The 12,080-nt window shown below is 41.9% G+C and overlaps 1 protein-coding gene across 1 annotated transcript in view; it reads left to right on the plus strand.

The window, feature by feature from the left end:
- DNAH11 (dynein axonemal heavy chain 11) overlaps positions 1-12,080 on the plus strand; it is a 385,020-nt gene that overhangs the window by 342,934 nt on the left and 30,006 nt on the right. Inside the window, exons 69-72 of the mRNA XM_043462325.1 lie at positions 2,997-3,119; positions 4,530-4,723; positions 5,901-6,049; positions 6,905-7,032. Coding sequence (XP_043318260.1) covers positions 2,997-3,119; positions 4,530-4,723; positions 5,901-6,049; positions 6,905-7,032 — 594 coding nt within the window. The remainder of the gene's footprint in view (positions 1-2,996; positions 3,120-4,529; positions 4,724-5,900; positions 6,050-6,904; positions 7,033-12,080) is intronic.

Here is a 12,080-nt window from a genome sequence, read left to right on the forward strand (position 1 = left end):
TTGCCAACAAAGGTCTGTCTAGTCAAGGCTATGGTTTTTCCAGTGGTCATGTATGGATGTGAGAGTTGGACTATAAAGAAAGCTGAGCGCCGAAGAATTGATGCTTTTGAACTGTGGTGTTGGAGAAGACTCTTGAGAGACCCTTGGTTTGAAAGGAGATCCAACCAGTCCATCCTAAAGGAGATCAGTCCTGGGTGTTCATTGGAAGGACTGATGCTGAAGCTGAAACTCCAGTACTTTAGCCACCTGATGCGAAGAGCTGACTCATTTGGAAAGACCCTGATGCTGGGAAAGATTGAGGGCAGGAGGAGAAGGGGATGACAGAGGATGAGATGGTTGGATGGCATCACCTACTCAATGGACATGGGTTTGGGTGGGCTCCGGGAGTTGGTGATGGACAGGGAGGCCTGGTGTGCGGCGGTTCATGGGGTCGCAAAGAGTTGGACATGACTGAGCGACTGAACTGAACTGAACTGATCATTTCTCTTTCAATAGTTTTGGTGTTAATGGATTCCTTTGGGATAAAAAAGAATATATGGGTGGAATCATTTTATAATATATGTGATAAACAGGAGTAATGCATTACAAAATGGAATTTTTCTTTTTAACGTTCTCCCAGGTTTATCAAGATACAATAGGCACATACGTTGTATTAGTCCAGCATGTTCAACATAATGATCTTATGCATGTATATATTGTGAAATGATTACACTATAAGTTTAGTCAACAGCCTTCACCTCATATAGTTACATTTTTTCCTCATGATGAGAACTTTAAGATTTACTCTCTTTTATTGTTGTTTAGTCCCTAAGTCATGTCTAACTCTTTTGTGACCCCATGGACTATAACCCACCAGGCTCCTCTGTCCATGGGATTTCCCAGGCAACAATACTGGAGTGGGTTGCCATTTCCTTCTCCAGGGGATATTCCCGACCCAGGGATGGAACCTGTGTCTCCTGCATTGGCAGCGAATTCTTTACCACTGAGCAACCAGGGAAGCCTTACTCCTTAGCAACTTCTTAATACACAATAGAGTACTGTTACCTATGATCAACATGCTGTACATTACATCCCCAGTACTTGTTTATAACTGAAAGTTTATACCTTTTCATCACCTTCATCTGGAGAAGGAAATGGCAACCCACTCCAGTGTCCTTGCCTGGAGAATCCCAAAGACAGGGGCGCCTGGTGGGCTGCCATCTATGGGGTTGCACAGAGTCGGACACGACTGAAGCGACTTAGCAGCAGCATCCCTTTCATCCATTTTTCCACCCCCACCACCTACCTCTGACAACCACCAAATTGTTCTCTGTTTTTTTGGATTCCACATGAAAGTGAGATTATACAATGTTTCTCTTACTCTGTGTGACTCTTTTCCTTAGCATAATGCCCTCAAGGTTCATCTGTCTTGTCACAAATGACAGGATTTCCTTCTTTTTATGACTGTGTAATATTCCATTGTATATATGTATGTGCATATATAAAAATCATACATACATACACACACACACACACCACGTTTTCTTTATCCATTGAGCCATAGATGGATGCTTAAGTTGTTTCTGTATGTTGGCTATTGTAAAAAAAAAAAGTGCTGTAATGAACATAGGAGAACAGATATCTTTTTGAGATAGTGATTTCACTTCTTTTGGATGTATACCCAGAAGTGAAATTGCTGGATTCTGTGATAGTTCTAGTTTTAATTTTTTGGGGAACCTCCATATTCTTTTCCATGTAGTTTTACCAATTTACATTCCCGCCAACAGTGTTAAAGGGTTCCTGTCTCATATCCTCACCAGCACTTGTCATCTCTTGTCTGTTTGCTAATAGCCATCCTAACAGATGTGAGGTGACATCTCGTGTGGGTTTGATTTGAATTTTCCTGATGATTAGTGATGAGTGATGTTGAGCACTTTCTCATGTGTCTGTCAGCCACTTGTATGCCTTCTTTGGTACAATGACTATTCAGTTCCTCTGCCCATATTTCAATCATACTGTCTGTAGGTTTTGCTGACATTTGTGTGCTTACATGTATTGTTCATGAACAGTAATGGACCAGGGATGGTACCATATGAATACACACATGTGTGTACAGCTATTTAAAACTTTTTAGAATATGTTGGTGAATTATCTATCTGAAATAATGTTTACATAAATGCAAGCTTTATATATATATGAGGAAAATTTTTTGTTTGATGAAATAAATCAAATTGGATTAAGAAAAAAATAAGAAAAAAAATTTTAAAAATTGGATAAAGAAAATTTATCCAATAAAATAATATTCTGATACATGTTACCACCTGTAATGCATTTTGAAAATATCTAGAATTTTTAAATAGCACAAATCTCAAACATTTTACCTGTTTAACTTTATAAGGTGTTATAGTTTTTATGTGGAAATTAGGAATATTTTATTTGGATTCCTCCTAAATATTCTATGAACTTTTTATCAGTTCTGTAACCAACATGTCTAAAGTTCAGTTCATGATGTGTTTGTTCAGTTGTGTCTGTAAAACAATTTCCAGTTTTTTCTCAATATAATCTCACATCTAAGAAAAGTCTTATGTATCTCGTAGTTTATTGAATGTAATTTCTATATCAGGACTAACTTACTGTACTAGTTTTACCTTTTGTTTGGTGATTTGGTCCTTTTTCATCTGAGGCTTTCTCAATTTGTATAAAAAGTTTCAAGACAAGTTTGATCTAACAGCAGAAGGCTAAATATGAAAGCATATTTTAAATATGCTGCTAGTAGGCACAGGTGTTAAAATTGAAATGAACCAGGTTTGGTAATTATTTGCCATTAGATTTTCAATCAAGATTTTGAGCTCATGAGCATAATCTAAGATCCCTTATTTGAAGCACAAACTGATATGTATCTATAGGAATTCTCAGAAGTCTTAGCTCTGCCTTGTCAACCATGTCTATTAAGTGGTGACTGCATCCTTGCTTTCGATGCGAACCAAATGACCCTTTCCTGTTTGTGTCCTCTGAAGATTTTGCTGAGAAAGAAAGAGATAGATCATCTTGAATTGGATTTCCTGCTTCGGTTCACAGTTGAACACACTTACCAGAGTCCTGTTGATTTCCTCACTCATCAGTCATGGAGTGCTATTAAGGTATGTTGGGAATATTGATTTTTCAAAAAATTTCTAAATCTTACTTCAAATCTCAGTTCTCTAAAATGTAGTTTTTAAAAATATAGGTGATATACACCATTTTAGTTATAGATACATGCTGTTTTAATTTTTTGAAGAACTTCCCATACTCTTTTCCATAGTGGCTACACCAATATACATGCCCACCAACTATATTCTAATTTCCCTTTTTTATTTGGAAGTAAAGGAACTTTTGATCTATTTATGGATGGGAAAGTTGTTAATAAATATGTACAACGTACAGGACCTTTGGTTAAAGTTGAGGAGTATAAGTGATCTTTTTTTCAGTTGACCTGAATCTAGTTTCTTCATTTGGTTTTTCTTTTTTATAGTATTTCTGTACTTTTTCAAAATAGTTTTGTTAATTTATACAGTATAGTCATGTATTATCACTGTAAAATGTTTAAGCAGCACAACCCTAACTGTAAATCCTTATTCCATGTTTCTGTCAGAAGATCCTATTATTAAAAGTTTATTCTCTGACTCTGGAATTCCTCAGAGATGCTCATCACATGCTAAGCTTCACCATACTCTTTTTTCCCTAAGACAGGAATATTTCTCTGTATTGAAAATAACTATGTTTTTCCTTAGTTTTTTAGTATGTTTAGGTTTTATTTTTTAAATAGAATTTTTAATTAGATTATTACTCTAGAATTATAAGTTCAAGTTCAATTGTGTTTCACAGTCTCAGCAGAAAACAAATGGCAAATTCAAAGTATGATTTTTAAAAAGTTTAACAAAGAGTATATTTTCATAGTATGAGAGGACAAATGAGGGGATCAGCCAGGGATGGGGAGGGAAAAGGTTAGTGAAACTACTGAGAAAGGAAGTTATGGGCGAGAGCCAACCTATGGGAACTGTGGCATTCCGTAAAGAAATGGAGCCACCACTAAACAACATCCCAGGAGAGCACTGGGGAAGAGGTACCTTCGCCTCCTTTCACTAACCCTCCAGGCTCTTGCCAGTGCTTCCTGTTGATCAGACCCAACCAGGCAGAAAACCAGGAAGCTTTGTTCAAGTCATCCTTTGCAATCACCCTCTTTGGAGGGCAGGAAGGGTCCTGAGTAAATCTGAAGAGGCAATGAAGACTGTCCAGCACCACTTACCCGCACAGGATCCAACATAGTCACACGTCTTGTTTTTTTTGTTTTGTTTCAGGCCCTTCTTTCTTTCTTATTCTTTAATTTTTAGTTTATTGTATAGATGAGTAACGGTGTTGTGGTTTTTTTAGGTATGAAGCAGATAATCAACAAGGACCTGCTGTCTAGCTCAGGGAACTCACCTCAACATCCACAGGTCTTTGTCTCAAACTCCAGGCTGTTATACACTAGCTGCTATATTAGTCACCTCTGCTCCCCTGTTTTATCACAGGCGGTCGCCCTCATGGAAGAGTTTCGAGGCCTCGACCGAGATGTGGAAGGATCTGCCAAGCAGTGGAGGAAGTGGGCAGAATCCGAGTGTCCAGAAAAGGAAAGGTTACCTCAAGAATGGAAGAAGAGAAATTTAATACAGAAGCTGATTATTTTGAGAGCAGTGCGCCCTGACAGAATGACATATGCTCTCAGGTGGGGGCAGTTAGCTCTTACAGAAATTAACCTAGAGGAAATTTTGTCTTAAAGACTAGAAGTATCCGGTGGAGACTCAGTGGTGGAGACATTATGGTTCATGTTAATGAAAAGTGATTCTGCCAACATTTTTATATTATAATCACTGCTGTTGCTAAGATTTGCTAAACACTGAACAGCATGCTAGTCTGTCAGCGGACTGAGCGTATTCTTCCTGAAAACCTTAATTCTGAAATCAGTAGGGGAAACAGGAAACTGATGGAAATAGTCTAGGAAGAGCGCTGGCAGAGTTCAGAGGCCAGGAACTTGCATTATCCTAGTGTGATTCTCATTGTCTTTCACTTAGTGGTGGCACTTTGGCTCTGAAGATTTTGCACATCAAACAAAAAATGAATTCCTTTCATGGATTCACTTACAGTTCTATAACTCTGCAGCCAGAGCAATTTAAAAGCAGAAACCTTGTCTGAATCTTGGTTTAAGTGTCCTTTTTCTTTGCCCTTTTGGCTTCTCGGTGGTAGTATGCTGCTTAGTTCTAATTTGAATTCACCAGCCAGAGAGTTCTCAAGTTCCTTCCCTATGGAGCTGCTTTTTCTTCGGTCGTATTCACTTGCCGCAGGTTTTTTCCTTTGCTTTGTCTTTTCAGCCAATTTTCCCTTTGCAGAAGCCTCTGTCGCACCCTACTTTACAAGTTAATTCTGCTTAGTAGTACTTACTTTCTGCTAAATCTGATGCTGCTGGCAAATAATCCCTGCTTAATTGAGCTTCCCTGTGTTAGAAACACCCCAAAAAGCATTTGTATATTCATGAGAAGCCCAACAGGCTGGAAAATTGCATGGCGGCAAATCTAATGAACTGTTCATAAGTAATGGGGGGTCTGGCAGGGGGTTTGGGGGGACACAAAGCCACATGCAGGCAGCTGATGATACTCAGGAGGGTCTCGGTAGCCCCCCAAAAAGAATGTAGCCTTCTGATTTTCATCTCTTCTAAAGCAGTGAGAGATTTCACCGACTCAACTGCATAGATCTAGTCAGATTCATACTGCCGTTATTATAAGACATCATATGTTCTAAACAAGGTTAGCTTCCTTCCTGTGTCTGCAGTTTAAGCTGATTCAAGTTGTGACACTTATCAAGGTCAAAAACACCGATCCTGTCTTTGGCATCATTTTTTTTTACAGGAATTTCGTGGAGGAAAAACTGGGTGCCAAGTATGTAGAGAGGACCAGATTGGACTTGGTTAAAGCATTTGAGGAGAGCAGCCCCGCCACCCCCATATTCTTCATCCTCTCTCCAGGAGTAGATGCCCTCAAAGACCTGGAGATACTGGGTGAGTGGCCAGGAGGTGGCCATCCAGCCCTGATTCTCACCCAGCGCCAACCCAACCTTCCTTTTCAGCTCACAGTTATCTTAGTTGTTTTTTTTTTTCCCCTTTCTCATCTGTTGGAGATTGAATCTATGGAAAATGTAAGGTTAATAACACTGTAGTCAGAAGAAATGTTTAAATGGAGCATTCCTCTGGTTGGCATAATGCAAGTTTCTTTTGTACAATTTTCTACCTTTTGACTAGATGAGGGCCAGAGGGCAATTTTCTACATGCTCTTGTAATCTTGTGCCCCCTGTGACTAAATAATGGTCATTAGAGCAAGTCTATTCGGTCGTGCTAGGCACAGCCGCTTTATGCTGTCGATGACTATTCCCCACGGCCTGCTCGGAGAGCTCCGGGTTAATAGAGCTGTGACCTGACTCTGCCGGATTCCAGCACGGCCTCGCAAGGTGAGAGGCTCCTGCGTTTTACCGAACAGGCTGATCCGGTCAAAAAAATGATGTGATCCCTACCACATGTTGCTCCTTTTTGTGAGGGCAGTGTTTTGCTACTCCTGCAAGAGTTTATAAAGCTTAATAACAATGCTTGCCACCTATCAAAATGTCAAAAGCTTTATTATGATAAAACCAGAGGAGCTAATTTCCACAGGCTTTGCTAATGCTTGTGAGGAGGCTGCCATTGACACTGAAAGCTTAAAATGATGCTTGTTGAAACAACAGAGGTTTAGTTTGGATTCTTTGGGAAAGTAACCCAGGAGGTAACAGCGGTTACCAGATGGACGTCAGATAACAGAACACCAGACCTTTCTCACCTCTCCTTGGTTCACTCTTCCTCTTGCTGTGTCCTGCCCTCCTGCAGGCAAGAGACTGGGGTTTACAATCGACTCGGGAAAATTCCACAACGTGTCTTTAGGACAAGGGCAGGAGACGGTGGCAGAAACGGCCCTGGAGAAGGCTTCCAGAGAAGGACACTGGGTCATGCTCCAAGTGAGTATCACGTTTTCAGGGGCCACACGGGGACTGAGCACGGATGGGCGGTGCAGAGTCACCCTGCCCCGTGGGGAGGAGCCTTTCACAAACACATTGTGATCTGCAGAGCCCTGGGGGCTCTCTCAGCAGCAGTGACACCTCCAAGATGACAAGGCGCTCAGCCGAAAAGAATAGATACCATCTTTTGAGGGATTTCCTAGCCATTGTGGTTTAATTTTTTTTTTTAATTATTTATTCATGACTGCAGTGGGTCTTCGCTGCTGCATGGGGCTTTCTCTAATGGTGGTGAGCGGGGCCTGCTCTCTAGTTGCGGTGGCTTCTCTGGTTACGGAGAATGGGCTCTAGGTGCACGGGCTTAGTTGCCCTGTAGCATATGAACTCCTCCCGAACCAGGAATCAAATCCATGTCCCCTATATCGGCAGGCAGATTCTTATCCGCTAGACCACCAGGGAAATCCTAAAATTTAAAATACTAGAGGGAGCCCATTATTCTCTTTATGTACGTATATCTGAAACACCCTGTAGGGCTTGAGGACAGACAGACAGACAGAGTACCAATAGTGTGGTCATGACATCTGTCATTTGCATATGGCTTTAAAGTTGGCAGAGCACTCTTGCATATCTCATGATCTCCCATGTCTCTGACTCTGCCCCTAGCTTATTGTGTAGCATTCTCTTTGTAAATTAAAGAGTGAGGATTAGTCCCTTTATCCTTTCCAGGGCTTCTATAAATGGGTCTGTGAGTCTACCACTCAGAGCTCTCTGGAGTGGTTTCCATGACTCAGGATTCTGGTGTCAACTGAAAAAAAAAAAAAAAAAAAACCACAAAGAAGGTATGAGTTCAGTTTTATTTGGGGACCTCACTGAGGACTATAGCCCGGGAGACAGACTCTCAGCTCTGAGGAACTACACCAGACAGGTAGTGGGGAGAGTCCAGTGTGTATGTGATCCTGGCAACCAAGCCCACGTCTCAGTAGAAGGTTGCTGCTAGTCACAAGGAGCAGATATCTCTGCTAATGATTTTAGTGATTTTCTAGGTATAAAAGGATACAAGAAATAGATTGAAAAGATTTTCTCCTGAAAATATCTAACTATGAAGGTCAGTTCTACCAGATTTTCCCAGAGTATAGAGTGCCTTATTCCTGACCTCCACCCTGAACACCTCTCAGGGTGTGTTGAATGCCAGCAATTGCAGTGGCTGATGATGTCATCCTTATAGAAAGAGATGGCAAGCAGCATTTTTTAGTTTGCACCAACAAGAACCTAGGAACCCATGGAGGCCAGGCCAGCTTCAGGCGGCACCTAGGGGCCAAGCAGACTCCTTATACAGCAGGGCACGCCAGCTGTCTTGGGAGGTCTGGAAATAGCTTTTTGATTTGGAGCACAAAGGTTCTCTTTTATATGCCAGACTCTGTACTAGGCAATTCATTCCTGGGATACAGTATCTCTAATCATCACAGCAAAGCTGCAAGGGTAGGTATGCCCATCCCATTGTAAAGATAAGAAAATTGAGCCTCCGAGTAGTCTGGAGAGCCTCAGGGCCACCCAGTGGGAAAAGGACAGAGTCTGTTTGGCAGCGGACGATGAGTTTTCAGCTAGCCCACACTGCCACCTCATGCAGTCAGGACGCTGGCCTTCCCTAATGTCTCCAGTGTCCAGAGCTGATGAAGTTTGCATTTATGCTTAAAATAAAATTGGATTCACAAAGATGCTGCCCATTATCCAAACAGAATATCACTTTCTGGGAGAGTAAAACCTACTGCTTAAACCATGAGCCTTCAGTGTGGGGACTTGGGATGATGTGTCCCCTTCTGAGCCTCACAGAGTCAAATGTCTGACAGTGGCAGGTTCGTCTTTCTAAAACTAGCAGTTGTTAGTTGGACAGTTGTGTGGACCCTGGGATCTTCCCACAGAAGAAAGAGTTCTTTGCAGATTCTCACATCCAGAGGCTCAGACTGGCATGGAGCTGGGAGGGATGCAGCTACCTCGTGAGAAGACAGGACTCAGAGTGAAATGCTTCTGTCAGTTTTATGTCTGTGCTGAGCTACCAGTTGTCCCCTTCCCCAAAAAAAGTGCAAGTAGTAAGTTTTCCCATTTAAAAAAAAAAAAGCCTTGAAAGACCTTACTTTGTGAAGGGTCTCCTTTTGGGTATCTATTCTAGACATTTGTTCTTAGTGATAAGCCAGAAACTTAGAATGTAACTTTTTTTGCTATTTTTTTTGCCACACTCTGGCAGTTTCCAAAGATTTGTAGTATCCCTTTGATTGGCAGTTAAAAGAAGAGCAGGACTTTGCAGCATGACAAGACCAGCGTAATCAGAACTTGTTATATTATTTGTATTTTACATTCAATTTTGTTGGCATGGGCAAAGGATATGTATGCACATGTTAATCAGTTCTTATCCAGACTCCACTGTAGCCAATTACTATGACCAGAAATAGCGTCCCTCAGGATATTTAGCTAGCTAGGGTTTTGTCAGAAAACCCACACTCCACAGAAAACTGTAACTAAGGTAGCAGGCTGGCGCTGTCTTTATCTTATGCACACCAGATGATTTGTGAATTAAAATAATGGAATTAAAAAACACTTTTCATGGGCAAAGTGGGTTGTTTTCAAGATATGTATTGACTAAAATTGTCGCACAAACACTGCTGCTCTTGGACAAATGGCCATAGATATCTAGCTAGTCTCAAAGCTGGTATCCTCAAAAATGGTCCCCAGGCTGAATTCCAAAGTGTGATTGTATACAGCAATGGTGCACTTGGAGATTTTTCTGTTCCCTGACTCCAAAGTCACCACCTAGGGATATTTTTACATTTGTTTCACATAAACTTTCCAAGCAAGGCATTGTCATAGTCCTTGAGGTAGAGAATCAGAACACATTTGAGCATGCAAAACAGATTTTGTTACAGATTTTGCTCCTGCTTACTTGTATGAGTGCACAGTTAGAGTGAGAAGCACTCTCCTTACCATCTAGTAGCAAGTAAGGGAGGAAGCTTAGAGAGCCCTTACCTACTGTAGAAGTTTTCTAGGGTTGCCATACCAGAGTATCACGGATTGGATCATTTGAGCAACAGAAGTATAATTCCTTATTGTTCTGGGGGCTGGAAGTCTGAGATGAAGGTGTCAGCAGAGTTGGTTTTATCTGAAGTCTTTCCCTTTGGCTTATAGATGGTAATATTCTCCCTGTTTCCTGACATGGTCTTCCTTCTATGTGTGTCTGTCTGTCTGTCTCCTAATCTCTTCTTCTTACAAGGACGCCAGTCACACTGGACAAAGGTCCACTTCAGTCTGCTCTGCTTGCTGCGCTTAGTCACTCAGTCGTGTCTGTCTTCTTGCAAACCCATGGACTGTAGCCCGCCAGGCTCCTCTGTCCCTGGGGATTCCCCAGGCAAGAATACTGCAGTGGGTTGCCATGCCCTCCTCTTTAATGGCTACATTTAGCCTTAATTACCTCTTTTAAGAACCTATTCCAAATATAGCTGCATTTTGAGGAGCTGAGGGCTCAGTTCAGTTCAGTTCAGTTCAGTCACTCAGTCGTGTCCGACTCTGCGACCCCATGAACTGCAGCACGCCGGGCCTCCGTCTCCATCACCAACTCCCGGAGCCTACCCAAATTCATGTCCATCGAGTCGGTGATGCCATCCAGCCATCTCATCCTCTGTCGTCTCCTCCTCCTCCTGCCCCCAGTCCTTCCCAGCATCAGGGACTTTTCCAGTGAGTCAGCTCTTCATGTCAGGTGGCCAAAGTATTGGAGTTTCAGCTTCAACAACAGTCCTTCCAATGAACACCCAGGACTGATCTCCTTTAGGATGGACTGGTTGGATCTCCTTGCAGTCCAAGGGACTCTCAAGAGTCTTCTCCAACACCACAGTTCAAAAGCGTCAATTTTACAGTGCTCAGCTTTCTTCACCATCCAACTCTCACATCCATACATGACCACTGGAAAAACCATAGCCTTGACCAGATGGACCTTTGTTGGCAAAGTAATATCTCTGCTTTTTAATATGCTGTCTAGGTTGGTCATAACTTTCCTTCCAAGGAGTAAGCGTCTTTCAATTTCATGGCTGCAGTCACCATCTGCAGTGATTTTGGAGCCCCCCAAAATGAAGTCTGCTCCTGTTTCCACTGTTTCCCCATCTATTTCCCATGAAGTGATGGGACCGGATGCTCTGATCTTTGTTTTCTGAATGTTAAGCTTTAAGCCAACTTTTTCACTATCCTCTTTCATCAAGAGGCTCTTTAGTTCTTCTTAGCTTTCTGCCATAAGGGTGGTGTCATCTGCATATCTGGGGTTGATATTTCTCCTGGCAATCTTGATTCCAGCTTGTGCTTCATCCAGCCCAGAGTTTCTCATGATGTATTCTGCATATAAGTTAAATGAGCAGGGTGACAATATACAGCCTTGACATACTCCTTTTCCTATTTGGAAACAGTCTGTTGTTCCATGTCCAGTTCTAACTGTTGCTTCCTGAACTGCATATAAGTTTCTCAAGAGGCAGGTCAGGTGGTCTGGTATTCCCATCTCTTTCAGAATTTTCCACAGTTTATTGTGATCCACACAGTAGTCAATAAAGCAGAAATAGACATTTTTCTGGAACTCTCTTGCTTTTTTGCTGAGGGTTAGGACTCAACATATGGACTTGGAGGGACATGATTCAGGCCTTGACACCTTCCAATGTTCAGTATTCTCCCAGGGGAGAAAAGCCTAATAATGTCAACCACTGGATTGGTGTAGGTCTTTTTACAACAAAACTGTTTGGAAGAAAGATACATACATTACTGTTCCTGTTACCAAATCCAGATTTGGCCACTTGCTGCTCCAAAAGCCAATACTGGAGAGGCAAGTGCTGGTAGGCAAGTACTATTCCTTAACTTCTGGGGAGAAGGCAGACTCAGCTCCCAGAACCAACTCTGAAGGTTCCGCTCAGCAATGAAAGGTTTTAAAGGAAAAGGTAAAAAGTAATCTCAGTTCATCATTGAGGTAGGAGGGTCAGATCTACTGCCATCCCCCTTTGTGAGCTTCCCTCATAGCTCAGTTGGTA

Source organism: Cervus canadensis, chromosome 3 (assembly GCF_019320065.1).
Source record: "Cervus canadensis isolate Bull #8, Minnesota chromosome 3, ASM1932006v1, whole genome shotgun sequence".
Classification (NCBI taxonomy): Eukaryota; Metazoa; Chordata; class Mammalia; order Artiodactyla; family Cervidae; genus Cervus; species Cervus canadensis.